The sequence below is a fragment of the Lepisosteus platostomus genome, chromosome 1 (genome assembly GCF_059453375.1).
Source record: "Lepisosteus platostomus isolate fLepPlt1 chromosome 1, fLepPlt1.hap1, whole genome shotgun sequence".
Taxonomy (NCBI): Eukaryota; Metazoa; Chordata; class Actinopteri; order Semionotiformes; family Lepisosteidae; genus Lepisosteus; species Lepisosteus platostomus.
In genome coordinates this window covers 41,240,662-41,262,994 of record NC_142611.1, presented here as the reverse complement: position 1 = coordinate 41,262,994, position 22,333 = coordinate 41,240,662, and the positions used below count along the sequence as shown (strand labels likewise).

Sequence of the window (22,333 nt, the reverse complement as noted above, 5' to 3'; positions counted from 1 at the left end):
TCCAGATGTCCATCTGGCACTCCCTAGACAGATAGGCGCCAATGGATGACCATTGATCATGATAGCCAGGCTTAGTTAAGTGCATCCCCATTTGGGAGCTGTCCCTTATCAAAAGAAAACATCTTTAAATCAGCCTGCATGAATAGTTTCTCTGTGGCTGCACCACAGAGATGAACAGAGAGATGAGGCCTCATTTGGGAAAGCACAGCAACACTTAATTCTGTCTTATTAACAAGCATTGCCGCTACATACCTCTTATTTTTCCACATTAGCTTTATCATGTGTGCTTAATTCTCAATTTTCCTCTTGTGTATTGTAACCAGGGATAAGATGGAATCCACAAATAAAAGTGAAATTCAAATTAAACAAAATGTTTGGATGGACATTACCTTTTATTTCTCTTAAGAAAAGAGATGCACAACTGAATTGTTAACAAAACAGGAAACACAACTTTAGAAAAATTGGGCTGATGGATGTTCTTAATACTTGCAGTAATAATATTAGTGAACTATCAAGAAAGGCACAATTGTGCACTAGTAAAGTCTGTAATATTTCCTTGTTATGTCAAGAAAGTTTAACATTTACTTACGTCAAAGTTTTATCATTAAATAGACTCATAGCCTTTCCCATAGGTCATTCCCATAGAACTAATAAATCCTGTACATACAGTACAAGTCCCAAAAGCTAGTTCTGATGCAGTACAGCACAAAAATGGGAGATCAAATAATGCTTTATGATGTGCAAAGTATACTCTCCCCATACAGACACTTCTGTAACTGAATCGGCTTGTAAAACTGGATTGTATTTCCTTGATTCCTTTCTAAAACTCCCTTGGGGACTAAAGAAAAAATAAGAGATGGGACAAGCAGAAATGTGATTTTATATATTGAAAAGTGACCTGAAACCACAGAACTGGCAGGTCACCAGAATGTATTCCAAAATGACTGTGATTGAATGGTTTTAGATAATGTGTGCTCCTGAACAGTCTACAGTTAAAGTCGTGATCTGACTGTGACTTTAATATTAACAGATATCTTATTTAGAAGAAAATGCAGCTCTGACATTAAGCTATATTACCTGCCCTGAGAATCTAATTGTAGGTGTTTTAGACAAAGATCCTAATAAACTCTCAGCTGACCGGCAATATGAACTGTACTAGACAGGTCTTCCAAACAGATTACATGACAAGATGAGTTTTGCCAAAGTCTCCAGTTTGATTTAAAAGGTAAAATTAACTAATGTATATCAATGGCCCTTGATATATTTTTCCTGCAAGCATATACCTTTTTTAATAGGTGTCTGAAGACTTTTTTGTAACATAATGGGTACATAATTGTTTTTTTAACATAATTTACCTCTTATAATCTTGCCTCCTGTGGGCCTGCCATATCAAGGCTTAATGACAAAGGTAACTCATCCAGGACATTGTTAATTGATTCCCTACCAAGTGCATGTAATCTCCTAGCAACAACCTGACTATTTTCAGGCTAAACATTGCCATCTGTTAGTGTACCTGCGTTTAAGTAGAATTCAGATAACAAGGAAAAAACAGCTAAGATTATATTTGCTATTTAACAGAAAGGTCATTTTATATACTGTTTTATATTTTCCTAGGTACCCCAAATTTTCAATAATTAAATTCAGATTCAGAACATTGTCAAGATTAAAGATTAAAGAGTTCTGATAAGAGTTAAAGGGCAAATTAGTACTGTAGCATATAACTTTAAACATTAATGCTTACCACTCCTCTTCCGTTTCAGTATTAATATCCTCTGTTATCGTTCGCTATTTCAAGTTTTAAAGCTCAATTAGTAATGAATAAGAAGTAAAAATTTAAGAAGAAAGAGAGAATGCATTGAAGTGATTCAAGGCCTGGACTCTGCTGTTCAAACAGTTTTTGTCACTATCAACCCTTGTGTTCATTGTGAGTGCAGACCTCATTTATTTTAATGGTGCTATTATAGACTAATCTCCCAGAACGATTCTGTAAGCCAATGTAAAAAAAACAACATAGATTCAGTTCTGGCTCAGGTCATGAGTGATATGAGCTTAATAACCTTAGTATATCACCCTAGGTATATAGTTCTATATCAGAAACTATAATACAGTTGAGAAGACATTAGATGCATTTGATGGGATCTCTTGAATGACAAGAAAGGGGTCAGTAAATTCAGTTTAGGTTTGATAGGAAAAGAATCATACATTGTTATGTTACACAAGAAATAACAAGAAATTACCAAAGTAAGTTATTCTTTTGCTATCTGATCCTTAGGTGTAACAAGCCCAACAAATCAGTTTGCCCAAATTTATTCAGCCTTTTATGTGTTTTTCGGATTCAGTACATTGGATTTCACATGGCTGGCAAAATATAGTGGTAGTGTAAACACCCAAAGGTTATATGCAATATTACCAATGAATTTAACATGGTGGATGGATGGAATTGTTACGGTCCTTGGTTGGAGTGTTGTTGTTTTTTTTTTTCTAATTGCTTTTGCTTCTTTTCCCAGGTGTTGCCAATTAATTAATTAAGTAGATAAAGTGGGAGCATTTAAAGGGGAAAGACAAGACTGCAGACGGGGGAGGGGGGCACGTGAGACGTGTTGTATGTTTCTTTTTGCTTTCGTTGTGGTTTGGTTAGTTAGTGTAGATAGGCGTAGGATGCGGAATACTTTTTTTTTGGTACGTCCTTATTGTTTAGGCACGATCACCTTGTTTTCCCTGGTTCTAGTCTATCTAGTTTGTTTATTTTTCTTTTATAGTCAGTGAACTTTGCTTGGATGTTTTTTTCTTTCTTTTTTTTTTGTCTTTCTCCTCCCTATTTGAATACAAACGTTGACTTCTGGTTCCCTGGATTTGCAATGATAGTACAATTGATTTGTTTTCCCAGGGGAATCCAATCTCTCGGGTGTTTTTTATGTCGCGGCTTTTGGTCCAACCCCAGACATATTTTTAAGGGCATAACAGGGATAAATAAGAATATGAGAAAGACAGAAAAGATGAGAAGACATTTTATCTGTTTGGTATTGTGATAGATAAAATTTCATCCAAGTACTTCTTTAAGTTACTTAGTTAATGGACTTGAAGCACATAGCTGTGAAGCCTGGTGTATTCCAGTTACTTACAACTCTTTGTGTAAATAACTGTTTTTGTACTCTCTGTTCCAGCTAAATTCATTTTACAATTCTATGTGTGATCACATATCCTTGTTTCACTCTTCAGATCAGTATAGCAACCTGAATTGAACTTATCGATACCCCTTAGAATTCTACATGATCAGATCAATATCTCCTCTCAATCCCCTTTTTTCTAGCATGAAGAGATTTAGTCCCTTTAGCATGTTTGTAAATGATAATCCCTGACACCAGAAGGCGTTCTCGATGCTCTTCTTCTAACTCTTTCTAAGACTGTAAAATCCTTTTTGTTGTAAAGTGGCTGAAACTGAACACAATATTTTAAATCAGTTCAAATTTAAGCATAAGGTCTTGGGAGTCAAATTCCATACTTCTAGCTATATCACTATCACAGTCCAATTGCTTTTTTATTACTTGTCCCATATTGTCATGGAGACACAGAAAAATGTACACAAACATTATTAATAGATTCCTTTCAAGCCTAACTATTTGCATTCTCCAAATCATCAATGAGTAAAAGCCACATAAGTTATGGTGACATTATTTGTTAAATTATTTGGTCTGGACATCATGGTGGCGTGGTGTTTAACATTGCTGCCTCACGGTGCTGGGGCCCCGAATTCAATTCCTTGGGTGCTATCTGCATGGAGTTTGTACATTTGTCCTGTGTTCATGTGGATTTCCTCTGGGTGCTCTGATTTCCTCCCCCAGTCAAAACATATACTGTACTGGTAGGTTAATTGGCTTCTGGGAAAATTTGCCCTGATATAAGTGTGTGTGTGATAGACTGTTATCCTGTCCAGGGTGTATCCTGCCTTGCTATTTTGGATGAATAGCACTAATAACCATAGCATCGTGAAAAGCAAAATGTCTTCATTTGTTTTCAATACCTGCTAAAGTATTTTCTAGAGATATTAATGTTTGGTTATCAATGTTTGGTGGGATTTCCTTTTTACTGTTGGACGCTTTCTGTAAAAAAATGTATTGCTGAGGTTTTGCCTTTTTTACACACTGAATGAAATGCCAACATTAATTTTAGCTTCTGTTATTCATGCATCAGGACAAACACAGAAACAGAATACAGTTGAACCTATGAATTGAAGCTGATGCCACCACTGATTGCCAGGACAGACTCCGGCTCCTCCAGCAGCGCTGTATTTGATTCAGTACTTATAAAATGGATGTAATTTGTTCATTTTTAGCATTTTTAGCAGATTTTTTTCTTTTATAAACATTCACTTCCTTCTTCTTGGGGGAACTATTTTGAAGCCACCTTGTTACTAGGTAGCTGTTCACGTGGCCGGGCATTGTCTCTACATGACTTGTCACTCTGGTCTCTGATGCTAGATACAGGATATTAGGGACTGAGGTGATATCAGCATCTGTGTGAGATGGAAAACTCACCTATGACTCACTGAAGAGGCTTCAGATGTTAGATTTTAAAGCACCATCTCCATATTTTAATTTTTCGGGACATTAATGTTAAGATACCAGATATGCAGATATTATTGCAGATATGCTTTGGTCTATAATGAAACACATTGGTTTTGGTATAGTTTTCAAATTATTTTTTTTCAATTTTGGACCTGGGCTGCTTTTTGGGTGGTGTTTATATGTTCTCCCCATGTTTTTATGGTTTTCCTCCTGGCCTCTGGTTCCTTCTACAGTCCAAAAACATACTGGTAAGTTATCTGGTGTCTGGGAAAATTGGCCCTGGCGTGAGTGCATTTCTGTGTCTGTGTGAGTCCTGCAATGGACTGGCATCCTGTGACTTTACATTTACTTGGGGGTATTTTAAGTTCATAACTTGCTATTTTAGAATTTTTCTACAATAATATCCTGTTCTTAATTTTTGTGGAAATATGATATGATGTTTTCTTCAAATTTAAATTCCTTTTTGAAAAGAATAAGTGTAGCTTTTATCATAACTCTTTAGCCACTTGAATATAAGCACAACATCTCATGTGGTTTTATTAGTACCAGATGCAGGTAGGTTTCAACTGATTAACTTACTTGGTATGTCATTTTATCCTGCCTGTCTTCAGGGCTTTTATTTGAGTCCTTGTGCTATCTCTTCAACTTTTTTTTTAATACAAAAAAAATGTTTTGTGTTTTCTGACATTCCCACCACTGCTGCTATCTGGCAGACTTTTCTCTCTCCCATTGAGAAACAATGATGACACTGCGCAAATCTTTTTCCTAGATAACTTACAGCTCCAAGTCATATATTAAAACTGTTTAACCAAGTAAATTTTCTAGTTTCCAATGAGGATGAAAAACTCTTCCTTGTATTATGTACAGTATATTATTGGCTATTATAACTAACTGCAAGTATCTCTGTAAGAATCTTACAATATGTAAAAGGCACTGTTTTTTCTTACTGGTTGAATTAAAGTGATAAAATGAAGTATTAGAAATCATCACTTGTATCCTATACACTGAGTCTAATCCAGCTCTAAGGCAAGACTACAATATCCTACCAATACGTTATTTTATCCTTTGTCCTGTGACTACATCATCAGGAATTGCTTTGACATGTTAGGCTCTAGGCCTCAGTTAAATACAAAGTCTTTTATTTGCTTGCCTCTTAAAATAGTGCAGCAGTTGTGTTACAAAATACCTATCATAGTCAGAGTCATACAATGTATTGTTATGTCATTCGTCTTCTTACCTTAGTTATCTAAGTTCCATTGTTTTAAATGTTAATCAAATAACAGTGCATTACTAATTTCTATGAAATAACTGTACAGAGTCATCTTCTTGGCAACACACTACAGTGCACCTCATTCAAGTCTCTTGGGCTGGCTTAAAAATTCCACATGTGAGAATATCCCAAATGTATGGTATTTATGAAAATAATGCTGAATTATTTATCCAAACAGATGTCAGTATGCCTAACTGAAAGTGAGCTCATTTTTCTTCATTAGCACAACTAATAATTGACCCAGATAGATGTAAAAACGCACGAATGATAGAAAAATCTCCATCTTTATTGAAACCAGCATAGAAATTATACTACAAACTCAACATGGCAACACATGTTTTACCTTGAGTGACATTAGACCAGTTTCTTTAAAAAAGAAACCACATTCTTAGCTAAAACACACACTAGGTTTCAGGACACAATAATCTATACTCAAGCCCATCAAGCTATTCATCTAACCTCATACCTATGCTATAAAGTTAAGTCATAATTTTATAAGGATAGGTTGAGAACAGCTCTATGAGATAAACAGAAGTATTAAGGTGCTATATATGTAAGTGAATGCTTAAAGAAAAACTGAAACATTGTGCCGCAACACACAGTATTATCCTAAGAACTAATACACTTGAAATATCAGTCTTTTTCATTTTAAAGCTCAAAGTACTCACCTATTTCATCTGACTGGCAAAAATGCATACACTCTTTTAGATGTCGGAGGTTGTTAAAGAACGATACTGAACAGCAAAATAAATATACATGTACGTATACAGTAGCCTCCCTTACAGTTATTTACTGTATCATACTTTCACACCACTTATGCTCAACAGTAACCATTTTCTTTTAAGCTTCCTTAGCAGAGCCTACAATAAAATCATTGCAGGGATTAAGGCATTTTTGAAGGTAGTTTGTAATTCTCCACAGATGCTGAGTAGCAGCAGTTACTGTATTTGGCACTACACTTCCTGCAGATTTCTATTCAGGTAATGGAGGAAACATTTTATTTGCAACTGTGAAAACTTCTCATATTTTGACATCTTTTTTTAAATTACATTGCCCATCAACTAAAGCCTCTCGATCAGTGTCTTCTAATACTGTAGATTCTGTGAAGTTGATGGAGAATTTAATCATTTTTTATACTCTTCTGAAGTTATAGCCTCCCACTCTCTATGCTGAATTGAGGGAAAAACATAATATGAACAGAAATGATATTTTCTATTCTTGATTATTTCCTATCAATGCACCTGTTGGGACAGTATTGAAAGAGCATCACATTTCTTGTCCTATATCTATGGAAATGGTCATTTTTAATTAATCTGTAATGAAATTGAGAAAGGCAAGGTATTTTACTGCAGTTTTCTATATCTATATTCAACTTTCTTCATGTAAACTTTCTTTATTTTAGTATTCACTAATGGCATACACTAGAAGATATTGAGTGAAATTGTAAGAGAAAAAACAACATTTTACATGTTAATAAACACATAAGAAAGGCTACAAAAGAGGAGTGGACATTGAGCTCATCTAGATTGTTTGGTTGCTGTTAAGTGGTCAGAGGTTCTGGTCCAGCAGATATGTCAGCTTTGACCACATGGTGAGGGAGCTTCTTCCAGACTCCCACGATTGCTGGGTAAAAACATGCTTCCTGTTCATAACTTTAAATGCACTTTCCCATAGTTTCCACTTGTGTCATCCTTTTCAACTTGACTTTGTCAGTGCTTTTGAAGATTTTGAATACTGAAATCAGATTACCTCATAGCCATCTTTTAAAGAGGTTCAGTCATTATAACTTGTCAGTATACGACATAATGTATAGCATTGCTCTTCAATGTTCTGCTTTGATTCAAAAGCAACCATGTGTGTTTTTTTAATGTGATAAACAAAATTGTACACTACATGTTTTAACTGAAGTCTTATTAGCAGAAGATATATTTTTAACATCCAACCCCACGGTTTAAATCCTACGCTTTTAACTATACATCCTGACATTATTTTCTTTTTTTATTGCTTCCCATCATGGCCTACAAGATGAAATGGGACAATGACGAGTCAATATGAACATGTAAGGTAGCGAGAGATGGCTTCCTCATCTTGGCACAAAACATAGGCCAAATGATGTGGCCTTGAGCCGAAATGATCACCTGTTGATAGTAAGATCTACACAATGAGGCAGAGGTTGAGTCCTGAGTGCTCTATGTGTCTTGCCATTAGCAGACAAGCAGTCTCAGAGTGTTTGATGAGCGTCGATTGAAGAGAAGCATCCCAGGCCAAACATGATGTGCGGGGAAAAGTTACGGGTTGTTAGTAAAGATCTGGCACTTGGCAAAGAGTGAAAGCAAAGAACTCAGAAGGAAATATGAGAATTGGTTGGCATAAGGTTAATAGAGCTGAATATTCCAGTGCCTCGTGGTGTTGTAGTAATTTTAGTGTAGAGGGTGAATTGGGTGACATGGAGGGTGGTTATTGAGGACAGAGAGTGAAGAGTTGATGGGGGGATTTAATGAGCTTGTGTGTGAGTACGGCCAAGTGAAGAGCAGTTTAGAATGAAGAAGGCTGTGCAATCTTCCTCAAAACAGGAACAGAGTGGAAGAGCTAGGAAGTACTGGCAGTATCAAAATTGTGGTGATTTGTGTGCCCATGTTATCACTGAATTATTGATAGATAAATTCTTTGGGCTCAGTGTTTCCCATCGTATACCTACAATTTATGTTTTTTCTACCTTTATTGTAAAACTAATGATGAGAGAGCAGTATACAACATCTCAGTGAAGGTACAGAACACAGAGTAAATATCAGCTGTTACTAAAGGATTTGGAAAAGAGAAAACCCTATATTTATTAACCTTACTAAAGAGCTGTTTCTTTTGATGTGAAATTACCTTCAATATTTATTGACTAGAAACTACCAGTGTTATAATTGACAAATATAATTTTGGTGTCGTTTTCCAGCCATTGAAATTAGTCTGCAACATTGTCTAATGTGCTCTATGAAACATATCACTCGTTCAAGAAGTAAAGTGCAAACAATACAAATTGATAATCCATTGTAGATTATTAATTACTATGTTGCTTAATATTGAAGGGGAGAGTCAAGATGTTCCTTAACTATTGTAGAGAGCTATTGTGCCACTTCATTGGGATAGATAACTATGTTCCTTAATAGTGTCTGGTAGGGTATAATGCATTCCTTAATGATGGAAGGAATGTGTTACTGTGCAGTTTTACTGAGGAAGGGTTATTGGTATATCCATTTCTAAAAAAAGAATGGTTGTGTGTTATCTCATTTCCACTGCATAAATGAAGCTTTGGAAACATTTTTTTTGTCATGCCAGTGCAGCAAATTTGAATTTGACTGGAATAATAACATAGCTCATCTTTAAATGAATCATCTTTGCCCTTATGGTGTCCATCCTGTGCTCCAAATGCTATCCAGTAAAATTCAAGTCCATGGCTTTTTTAGACTATGTCAGTAAAAAAGCTGAAATACATTTAATTGTACCAGAATCTTTAACGGTAACAGATAATTTGAAGAAATTGAAATAATGCAATTTTTAAAAACGTGACCTTTGCACTCAGATGTCTGAAGTCTTACTGTTTTACCATAAAAAGAACAGAAAGACCAGTAATGAGGTGACATGGATATGTTGCCAGAGATAATGCAGTTTGACAATCTGTCCACTTAAAAATCCAGGAGCATTCATAGCTACTGGAATCTCCCTCAGATGTCATAATTTTTTAACTCTTAGCTCATCATTTTCTGACCCAGGGATGGTTGGTGACAAGAGATAAAGACAGTACAGTCTCAGGGCAGGTTATTTTAGGGTTGGGGTAGTGCACCCAGAGGTCCTAAGAGCATAAGAGAAGGAAAAACTGTATTATTTATGAGTTTCAATGTGTTTTATACAGAATGCAAGAAAATATATTTTTCAAGATGACTGAGATATGTACAAACAGAATGAATATTATTGATGAAATAATGTTAGTCATTACTGTCCAAATCAAGATTGTTGTTCATCTAATAACAGAATGCAGACCATTCATAAATTGAACATGCTGCGTACACAATTCTGCTCTGAAAAACTCCTTTGAATACGGATGTTTTTTATTACTTCAGGCTATAAAAGCTTTTCAATGAGGTTTTAATATGTGCAAACATCTGTTGCTAGTTTCAAAGGGGAGAACAGCCTTCTTGTAGTTTTGAAATGTTGTCCATAATCTATAGGTTTGGACAGGGGTTAATAGTTATCACTAACCTCACACCCTTCAAGCAACAGAATGTTAATTCATGTTATACCTACTGTATGTGGGAGTAAAATGAGTTTTGAAAAATGTATTGGAGATGGTCACATTTGTATAAAACTACAGTATGCGAAAGATGTAGTTAACATGCATTTAACATATCTAATAGTGTAAGCTGTAATGCAAGTACTTTAAAATAAATATTATGCACCTTTGTGTTTTAATGTGATATGAAACATGGAATTCCGAACTATTAACTGTTGTATATAGTGTAGCTGAACCTACACAACAAGCGTCCTGTATTCTGAGTTTGAAGCCACTGTCCTGTATAAGGGGTCACCATATGAATGGGATGTGAAACTGTGGTTTTGACTGCTTAGTAGTTAAAGAACCCATAACGCTATTCCAAAGAGTAAGGTTGTTAATCCATGCGTCCTAATTTAGCATCTAGTATGCTAAATTACCCCTAAAATCAATTGGTGAAGTAATGTGTCACTTCTTATCCCAGTTGTGCTGTGTAGAATGGATGCTGGTGCAATATAGAGGCTGTACACCTCTCAGATGGGTGCTGCACTTTAGTAATAGCTGAAATGGCTCCTATTTTAACTGTGAAGCACTTCCTTTGGGGTGAAAAGCACTATACCAATGCAATTTATTAATTGATTAATTAGTCAGCTCAGATTTACAGCTGCCTGCAAAAGAGAGATAAGGACCGCACCTGGTGTCTTGTGTCAGAGAGCCATCTGCTTCCTATTCACACAGCAAGACCATGGTGCCCACAATAGTGTTAGCATCTTTTGGAAGAATGATGTGACAACTCTGCCAGCTCAGCCAGATTTCTGAGATTGTTGTTGTATAACAGGCTGAGGATAGACGGGCAAATTCAAACACACCCAATCAACAGCCAATTGCAACATGCAGCTTGGGGACATCCACTCATACTTATAATACGCAGTGCACTTTTAACAATGTACTTCAGAAATATCATGTTATGATACTGATATCAAATATCAATATCGGAAATCATTTTACATTTATGGTCAGTGTTAATGCCCATGGTTAAAATGACGAGCATCCTATTAATGATCCCTAAAAGCAGGTTACCTAAATATTATATAACTGTCAGAGCGCTGATAATAAGTGCACATATATTTATCCATCCATCTACTTTCTAAGTGCTTCTTCCAATTCAGGAATTTAGGGTCCCAAGGGAGCAGGAGCATATTCCAACAAGCAAGGGTTAAGAAGGCAGGGAACACTGTGAATGGGATATCAGTCCATCGTAGAGCAGACAAGCATTCACCCCAGGGCTAATTAAGCTGCCAGTATGTCTTTCAACAGTGGGAGGAAACCCTTGCAAACACATGGAAGATCTAGGAACTCCACACAGATAGATGAACTAGGGACTTAGTGGTGCAAGGTAGCAATACTAACCACTGTGCCACCATGCTGCCAACATTGTTTTATGCTTGTCCAAACTGAAAAAAATCAGGCATGACACAACAGGATTCCTTGACATATAAAGAGATTAGCATTTCCCTATATTGACAAAGGAACCACATTGAGTGCATTGTATTATCTTTTGAATGGACTTTAAGAATTGTGATGTATAAAACATCACATTTGGAAAAGCCCATATACACATATACATTTATAAAAAGGTCATTTTATACATTAAATGACTTGTTTATAATACTAGAATGTTGGATATTTATCCAGTATTACAAAATTCAACAAACGACAACGATGCATTTTGTCTTCAGTTCCAAAGCTATTTAATAAGGTCTACTATCCTAAGTATTTGCTTTGAAAGAAATAATCAGTATTGTCCTGTGCTTCAACTCTGGTGATGTCTTAATAGATCTGTTCTGTTCATGACATCTGCAATCCAGGAGTTTTGTAAGCTGAGGCACTGATGTACTGCATTAGAATAGTTTATAGTGTAATTTACAACATTTAATACGATCCTTTCAGTGATGTTTTGTTGACTTACAGTAGTACAATTAGAAACAATGCAGTAATTGTAGAAACAATACAAGCTGTTAAGCAATTGGATATTATAAAATGACATAACCCTTTCTAAAGAAAGCTAATGTTTAGTAACTGCATGTCTGTCATCACCGTTGTTATGCTTTTATTTAGTCTAATATTATTTGTAATTACACTTAGGTTCGTTAATTGTAAAGGTCAACTGCATATCTCAAACGAAGAATAGGTATGGCAATACTGACCACCGGTTGATAATAGACTCCTCAACAGTGAAACAGTTTTAGAGTGAAAGCCTCTATATTAAATCCTTTATTTCACAATACCTGATAGTTGACAGAATCTAATTCAACATGATTTCTTTTTCTGTTAGGGGAGATAAAATACTTCTCTGGGAAATCAGAGATTATCGGTTCTTATTCTTGAAGGTATACTGAAAGCTCCCGCAAAATGTTCATATTCCACGTGAAAATACTGGACATACAAATAACAAGTTGAATTTGTAGTACACGGTAAACGTATGACAAAAGTGATCTTACTGAAGAATAATTAATAAAATATCGTAATTACCACTACCAAATAAAAACACCGGCTTTAATATACAACGAGAAACATCGAATTCAAAGCAAGTTACGTGTCTCTAGGTTAGTGAAGGGGTTTCGTGAACGTAAGGCATTAATGTTAAGATCTGCGAAAGGGCACGCGTAAAGGATTGGTTGTGCGGTTTCGCTTAAGACATAACCCATTTTGTTAATTCCATGTTCATTTCCAATAATGTAAATTAATAACGACCAGCAGATCCAGTAGTAGTATCACTACGTAAATTCACTACACACAGTCTTCAGTCCTAACCTGTTGTAAAACATAAAGGTAACAATTCTCTGTTATATCGCTATTTAACCGTACTAAGCAGAACAGGTAGTATTGTAAAAAAAAAAGTCCGGTAGAGAGATTTAAATGCAAAATAAATTAGTTTTTGGTAGAAACTTAAAACATCACAACTTGAAAGCGCATGCACAACACACTTCATCGAAACAGTACATTGGACAGCTCCTTACCATCTTCGTTTTCGTCAAACACTGGAGTTTTGTGGGAGTGATTAGCGCCCATATTCCGGAGCTTCTTCCACAACCCCAAGAAAATCTTCTGTTATTTCAGCCACGAGCATCCCACGGGAAATATATATATATATTTATTTATTCTTTTAAGCAAAAGTTCCACATTCGATTGTTTTTTTTTCCTTTCGTTGTTTGTTACAAAGAATGACAAAGCCACGCGTTTTCATCCATGGTCTCGAACCACAGTCTGTTATAAGCCTAAACCAGATGCGATTCTAAATCTTCTCCACTAAGCATCTGAAAGGAAAACGAGTGAAAGCAAATCTTAATGTTTGAATTTCTCCTTCGAAACAAAAACAATAAATATACCTTTTCAGTCAATGTAGTCAGCGACTAATTTGATATATTTTTCATGAGAAATTGTCTGCATGGGAAAGGTAATGTAGATACCCTGTAGGATCTAATTCATTGAAACGACTGAAACACTTCTTTCTCAAACACTGATACGCTGATAAAGGAAATTATGGAAACCCAACTGGCAGGTGGTGTGAAAGCGGCTTCACTGCCGATTAACCCTTAGAGGCAGCGAGAGACCTTCTGGAAAATCAGAGAGGTTTTTACACACTTGAGCGAGAATGACAAAATATACATAATTGATATTCTGCTAGACTGAGCAAGGAAAACACGTGTGGCTACTGGCTGATTACATTAAATAAAGAAACCTTTCTCCCTTATTACTGCTGAGAATCAAAACTAACGCGGTTTGTGCGCTAATGGCGGAATTTGAGAGCACGCACAGACTTGTGTATAGATTTTTATGTACAGTATTTAAAACATGACAAGATCTTTATCTTCAAACTCAAAGAAATACAAATACAACTGAAAAGTAAGCAGTCATTCTAAATCCATCAGAACTCAAAGAAGTAAATCACACTGGTCAGCTTTGCTTTTCTCAGTTAACTTCTCTTTTTAAAATAGAAATGTCCGAGCTGTTTGATGCCCGTTTTATTGCTGCCTATGTAAAAGAAACTTAATTACTTAACATTACTTAATTTTGAATTAATGTTCTTATTGTTTTGCACTTCATGTGTTTATTTAACAAAAGTAAATGGTAAACACCTTTTTATTTCCTCATTAAAAAATGATTAATGTTCATCCATCCATTTTCTAACTGCTTTATGCAATACAGGGTTGCAGGGGAGCCGGAGCCTGTTCCAGCAAGCAATGGGCGCAAGACACAATACACCCTAGATGGGACACCCGTCCATTGCAGGACACACACATTATCCTATATGCTGTACAGTATATGTCTTTGGACTTTGGGAGGTATCTGGAGTAACTCCATACAGTTAGCACCCCAAGATTTGAGCCTCCAGCACAGCAAAGCAGCAATGGTAACCAGTGTGCCACTGTGTCCCCATTTGTTACATTCATGTCATTACATTATATTGTATTATAGCGTTCTCGAGTTCACGTGGGTATGTGCCCTCGCCTCTGCCACCTCAAGTCGGCTCCCTACGGTCGGGGACCCGAACGCAGGTCTCCGGCGTCGCTCAACAGGGACACAGCCCATTGAACTAAAGGGAAATCTCCCGTCTGCCCAACGGCTGCGGTCCCTGCTATTCACAGGGAAGGGCGGTGATGTCACCACGCTGGTAAGCCGGCTCGAACACCCTGCAATGGTGGCCATATGCGTTACAGAACAATATGTCATTATATGAACAGAAAGTCATATATTAACAGGTTCAGCTTTTATAGGGAAAGTGACACACATTATAGCGTGATAATAATTTTTTTCAGTTTTAAATGTATTTTCACATAGTTCCCATATGTGTTGTGTGGTTTGTGTTTCACTTGAACCGTTGCTTATTCTGATAAAGTCTGCTGGGTTGGCTTTGTCAATGCCTTTGGGGATTTTGAACACTTGTATCATGTCCTCTCAGTCTTCTAAAAAGGCTCAGTTACCTCTGTCTGTCAATACCTGACATTCCATTAAGCCCAAGAATATATTTGGATGTTCTTGTACGGGCTAATTCCAGATCAGCAATATCTTTTCTGTAGAGCAGCGGTCCTAGTACAGATACCTGTGGTACTCCACTAATTACATCATTCCAATTTGAGTATTCATCCCTTATCTACATTCTCTTGCTTCTGTTTATTTCTTTTGCTTGAGCACAATGTTTGAAACAGAAGTCACATAAAAATCAAAACATTAAACTCAGCCCCCAGAAATGAATTGTGTTGTCCAAATGACACACTGTGAAAAAGACACAAAAGTTACTAGAAATGTTAAATACATTGCACAAAAGCAAATAACGCAATCAAAACAATATAACCCATCATCTGATGAATAGCTCTTTGCACAAGTCACTTAAAAAAGGAACAGTAAACACTATCATCATCAGAACTACATGCAACTAAAGGTACTGTACATGCGATCTTACTGTGACCTGCTCATTGATAATGTAACCATATGAAATGGAAATATTTAGTAACATAAATGGAAACCAATGTATTCAAATACTCATAACTGAGACTTGAGAGGAAGAATTGGAATTGGAAGATATTGATTTTACCAATTAAAAGTGCTTGAACAAAAAAAAAAATACCGTAAGTCTACATTAACTGTATTTTCCAAATAAAAAAATAAATAAAATCTATAACAAAGCATATAGCTAGAAAACAAATGATGATACTATAAAAAATAAATAGGAAAAAAGCATACATTTAGTGCATTCTATGATGCACGTCAGGCCACATACAGTACCATATGTTTATCAACACCACACAGCATGGTTTCCCTGGCAATGCAGTGAGGGAAAGACCTCTGGCATGTCTGGACCACCCCTGGCAGTCCCTTACAGAGATCTCCTGAAAAGCTACATTTGTAGCATCCAGTAGTGACATTTGGTCATAGGGATGTTTATTGTAGGCCTTCCATCGCCAGGCAACAAGAACTGCTTGGTGGAGTTAAGGACTGGAGAGTATGAAGGGAGGAATTGCATAGACATGTATGGTTGGGCTTCAAACCACTCTCACTTTAGGTGAGTGGTAGGAGTTGAACATTGTTCCATATCACCAAAATTTAGACTATTAAGCCCCAACCTCCTGTCCCTCTTCACGTGCAACCCGTTTTATACTGTATATTGAACATCTAGAAACATGATCAGACATATAGTGCTGTAAGGTACAATTGTAAGGATGTGGGCAAGAACACCATCTCTTTAGATAGCCACACACATTTATATTCACTCTTCTGTGACCAGGCACATTAACTGTTGCCCTGTGACCAATAATGTTCCTCCCACGCTTCCTGACTTTGGTCATATTGAATCCACATATACAGAAACATGTAGCACCACATTGGCTTCTAGATTCATTATCCTCTAAGGGAAGAATAAACAAAACGATTTAAAGTCTTTACAATGAAATACATTGATATTATGTAAGATAAAACATAACTACTGTATGATGACGCCTTACTCATACATACTCATATCTCAGCTCCTTTAGTCTGTCACTATTTCTAAGGGCACCCTATAGAACTGCATTCCGAGGTGGTGTTGTTTCAACACCCTGTCAATTGCTGCAGTACAGATACTATTAAAAGACAGTATTGTCCTCAACAATAGCTGCCTGGATGTCCTGCAAATGTATGGCATTGCTTGCAAGCAGCAATTCAACATCTGCAGCCTCCTGTTAAGCATTGAAAGTCCCTTGGTGTCTTGGCAGGCAGAACAGGGTTTTTTGGCAGTTCTATTAAGGAAAACAATACATTCTGCTGAAGCGTATAGAATAAGAGAAAATTCCATACATGCATTTCATACAGTAAGGTATTATTGTACTTTGAAGTTATGTAGGATCTCTTACCTATTCTCAAGCCTGAATATTCTAACAAATTATGCCACAGTTGAATGCATCAAATTGGTCGGCACCCTTTGGCCAGCTTCATACAGTAATAGACCATTATTTATCACATGGTCAACAATAGCTGCCTCTATATTATTTGGCACATCAACTGCCTTCGTCTCTAGACGTCTGGTCCCCCTCTTTATCCTGTTTGATCATCCATCTCCAAACAAAACCACCTCAATAGTGACCTCCTTTCTATGTGATTATGAATTGAGTGATAATTTCACATATAAGGAAAATTACATGCATGTGTGTAATAGGGTTTGCATGTGGGAGTAATTGTTAATAACTGGGAGCAAATAACAGAGTTTTGTTTGACCCGATATTTCTAAATGATTTTTGTGTCATTTGTAGAGCATTGTTTTTACCGTTTTACACAAGTGGTGCTTGGTATTTGGATTTTGTGTGAAAGCGATAATAAATTGCCTACACTTTTTTGCTGAAAATGTTTCTTATGGGTTTTGATGTTGTGAGCCACAGTTGAGAAAAACTATAATTCACAATCTAAACACATGCATTTCCCTAAAAACCTACTGACTGTATTTTGTGAATTAATCTTTTATAACAATCGCTTATATAGTGCTTTTTTGGATACTCCACTCAAAGTGCTTTACAGGTAATGGGGACTCCCCTCCACCACCACCAATGTGCAGCATCCACCTGTTCCTTTTATGTGGAACTTTTTTTAAAAAACTGTCTGAAAATCTACATACAGTACTTTTGCTGGTTAGGCCAGTCCAAATCTATGTTCATAATTACTTAATATGTGATTTCACCTCTGAATTTCTCTAAATTTCATTCTAATAACTGTTTTCTTAATTTTAAATATATTAGAAGTCAGAATGATTAGTCTAGAAATTCTTGGTTAAATTTTGCTACCCTTTTTCTAGACGGACAACATATTAACAATTCTCCACTCTTTGGGTACTAGACCAGTGTCAAGTGACTGTTGGAAGAGTTTCCTGAGAGAAATTGGAAAGATAACATTGGGTATTTGTTCATTATGGGTGCTTCTAGTTTCTAGTACCCCAAGTATCAATGCCTGTTCTATCCGTATATGTAATACAGAAATGTACCCTTCTGTTGCCTGAGGCATGTTTTTGACTTCTTCCTGAATGAACACCTGAGTGAAATACTCATTTAGCCCATCAGCCATTTCCCTCTCATTGTCTCACAGTTCCCTATTGTCCTGGTTATATTTTATTTCATTCCTAACAATTATTTTGCTGCTGTTGTACTGAAAGATCTTATTATTTATTTAGTCTCCATTGCAATATTCTGTTGCCTTTAGATAATTTTTATTAATAACTAGCTGTTCCCTTTTTCATATCTATTTTATCCCATTATACGTCTCTTCAGTTCTGTTTCATTCCTTCACAGTCTGCTTTCTGGAAATTGAACATTTTTGCTTTGGACTGAACCAGTAGCATTTCAAAACCATTTTGAAGCATGCAAAAATAGCATTTTGAAGCATAACCTTTCATGATAGCAGTTCCTTAATGGGTTCCTCACCTATATTTACCACACTGTCCTGATTGTTTGGAAAGGCATGGTCTGCTGTATACAAGCATTTCCTTTGTAAGTACGCTAACAAATCTAGGTAGGAAAACAATCATTAAGCATGCCTATCATTTCTGTTTCTTCTGCTGACATTCCCATAGGTTTTTCCCTATGTGAGAGTGTATATCAGAAACATGGAAAAGTCTTCCATAAAAACTTTCTTCTTTTACACATAAATTCTTAGTTTATTATACAATGTGGAACAGAACTATAGTCATTTCTGCATGTGGCAGTCCCCAAAACAGTGTGTATACAATAATGTCACATTCATGTCCCTGTTCCTGTGATTCCAATAGCATCCTTATTGCCAATCTCATATAATTTGTTTCTGGGACTCACAGAATTTAGGTATAAATATTTGTTTCAGTTCTTCCTTTCATTTTGCTTTCCATGACACTTCCTCTAGGATTTTCTCTTGTTTTAAACCACCTTCAAATCTAATTTTAATGTTTCTGGATTTTTCTTGGATTTGTGTACCAAGATAATACTGGTGCCCTTCTCATTTAGAAGTAATCCTTAACATCTGTACAGATAGCCTTTGGCATGAACAGGTAAACAGAGGTCAAGACAGATGAGACGTTATTCTGTACAACCATTCATTATCCATGTGCTGAGCTGAAGGTTTAACATTTGAAATTTTACATGTTTGCCTTTGCCGGATTTCTGAAAAGACCACTGGTCTTGTCCTTTAGTTTGTTTGCAAGATGAAAGTAAAATCTTAGACTACATTCCAGAGTCATTCCTTTTTAAATCCAACTGAACTCCTGGTTGCTTAATTAACTATATAGCTTTTAAATATTCTCCATTCTGAAAAAAATTTGGTTTTCAAGTTATTAATAAGTAGCGGGGGTGGCACGGCGATGGTTAGCATTTGTGGCCTCATTTCAGTGGGGCCCTGTGTTCAGTTCTGGGTTCCTGGCTTCAATTCAAAGACTTGAGGTGCTATCTGCATCTAGTTTATACTGTACATGTATGTCCACCCTGTGTTTGCAAGGGTTTCCACCATGTGCTCTGGCTTCCTCCCACACTCCAAAGACATTCTCGTAGATGAAATGATTTCTGGGAAAACTGGCCCTGGTGGGTGTGTTTGTGACTGTGTGTGTCCTGTGATGCACTGGTGTCTCACCCAGCATGTTTTCTGTCTTGCGCCCATTGCTTGCTGAGATAGGCTCCCCTGCACCCTAAAATAGAGAATGCAGCTTGAAAATGGATGGGCAATACTTTAATTGTATTATTTATGTCTATATAAAATATTTATGTCTATATAAAAACTACCTTACAAACACAACATTTCAGCCATGGAGGGGTAGTGTCTGTAAAGAAAATTATGTTAAGAACTGCTGATGTGTTCATTGATCAAATAAAATTTTGATCACACAGAAAACTTCAGTATGCTAGTGATGCAAGTGAATCCTTTTCTGCAGTGCTCTCTTAATTTGTTATATAAAACAAAAACTCGCTTAAGGATGTTCATCCCATTACAAGCTCTAAACCTTCTACATTTTCTCTCATCTTGCACTGAGTGCAAAATGGTAATGTGGGTTAATCTTAAATCCATTCCAAACTATTAAATATTTTAATTAAACCTCATGAACATTTGCTCTTAACTGCAGAGCTCTTGAAGTTTATGCAGGTTTGTGTAGACTCTGAAAATATTCTGATATTTCTGTGAATCTTTCCAACAACACAAAAATCCTTCTTGTAGTATTATGCTTGAAAAGTATACATTATTCTCAATACCGATACAATTACAGAATTACTCCCCTTCAATACCTGTAATTCTTATAATATCAAGGTATACAGTCTGTGCTGCACTTTAAGATTTTTTAACTAGTTTACTGTCTGCATGTGCCACACATTTTCTTCTGACCTCGTCAGCAGAGACTTTGGGGGGAAAAAAAGGTCATTTTGCCCTAGTTTTTGATATTTCCTGAAAACTTACCTTAATCATAATTCCAAAAAAAACATTGTTAGAGGCTTCTCTAACAATGTAGAAACATCTTATGATACGATGGAGATGTACACTGAACAAAAAGCAACTTATCAAGCAGTCTCAATATTATAAAAAGAGATTGTATACAACAGTCCATCAAAGTCGAAGTTATTCCTTTTGCCAACAATAAGCTGTAATATATAACTGAATAACTGAAATTACAGGCATGGAGAGAACAGAGTAACAGATATGCACCCAGCTGCATTGTTTTCAGAGTTCTCCCACTTAAAACAACCTTCTCTTTTTTGTACAAATGAAACTCTGGGTGTGTATTATTAACTTCAGCATCTGAACTCAAAGTTAGTTGTAAGTTTTGTTTTATTTAATATTTTTCCCATCGTGCTAATTAAATAGATGGAAAGAAGAAAGTGGATACAGAAATATAAAATGGGAATCCCTAATATCTTATATAATAGCTAAGGATAATGCAGGAAGCCAGGACATAATTCTCCATTCAGTCTGTAGCAATAACTTGAAAGCTTCTCTTCTGTAACTTAAAGTGATGAAAAGATTACAAAACCTATAATTGCTATTTTCTTCTGCAACACACAACTCTAGAGGGACACCTAGTGACATATCTTAAAAACAGCAAGTACCTTATCTTTCACTGTATTTCTTTAAATACCTCTTCCAACAAAACCTTTTTAAATGTTTATTGTATTTTAATTTTATATGCATTATTAATGTTACCTTTGATAAAATTAACTTTCTGCTATATTCTTGAGGGAATACCAGCACTTCTTGATCAATCTGCAATTACAATCTTAATAACAGCCTAACTAATAATAATAATATTTTATTTATTTTTTGTTGATTTACCTTATTGATTATGACCGATTACAATTTTAAGTTAATTGCATTTGAATTTATATCTCTGAGAGAATACCTGTTCACTAAATTAAAGTGTAAAAAACTATAACTAGTTCCTTCTCCTGCATGTTATTGTGTGAGAGACTTGATTATAAAAAATAATTAAATTTGACTAAAATATATTTCCATGTTTAATGCATTTTATTTTATCATGCAATTTTAATTTTATATTTCAATGGAATTTATATTCTGAAGCCATGGTCAGTATGGAACAGGTTTCATGGTTTGGCTAAACAAAATAAATTAGATCTACTTTTGGGGGACTTTGGAGTAGAATAAGATTTATTTCTTCCCTCTTGTATAAGGGCAGCCACAGCATACAATATGCAATTGATGCAGTTCAACCAGAAAATTCACGCTTGTCATGCAAGTAATCTGAATAGACATTCAGTAAAATAAATGGTGTTTCAAATCACTCAGTGGCAGCTTCACAAATTCTTTGCCCATTTTTATAACATGGAATCATTGTAACCTTGCTTTCTCTGCATGCATAAAGTGAATTTTTTAATCAGCAGTCATATGGTTTTAGACCACAGTCATGCATACAGTATCCAGTTCTCCAGTAAAATTAAAAACTGTATATCATTGCAAAGACATCAGACTTAGCATTCTTTGACTTATTTTTTTAAAGAAAAAATATTATTTTGCTGCAGTTATTGCTTCTTGGAATGGATTTTTAGGAAACGTGGACCCACAACACGACTCTGCCCTGCATGACTGTGCCGCAGTGCTGTGATGCTAAAGTCCAATTGATAAGCTGAACTGTATATAATAATAATAATAATAATTGCTTACACTTATATAGCGCTTTTCTGGACACTCCACTCAAAGCGCTTTACAGGTAATGGGGACTCCCCTCCACCACCACCAATGTGCAGCATCCAC

The 22,333-nt window shown here is 35.9% G+C and overlaps 1 protein-coding gene across 1 annotated transcript in view; it reads right to left on the bottom strand.

Moving 5' to 3' along the window:
• Positions 1-13,688, bottom strand: part of LOC148677952 (serine/threonine-protein kinase 32B-like) — a 133,419-nt gene extending 119,731 nt beyond the window's left edge. The window contains exon 1 of the mRNA XM_088628789.1: positions 13,114-13,688. Coding sequence (XP_088484915.1) covers positions 13,114-13,165 — 52 coding nt within the window. The 5' untranslated portion in view covers positions 13,166-13,688. The remainder of the gene's footprint in view (positions 1-13,113) is intronic.
• Between the last annotated feature and the right edge of the window lie 8,645 nt (positions 13,689-22,333).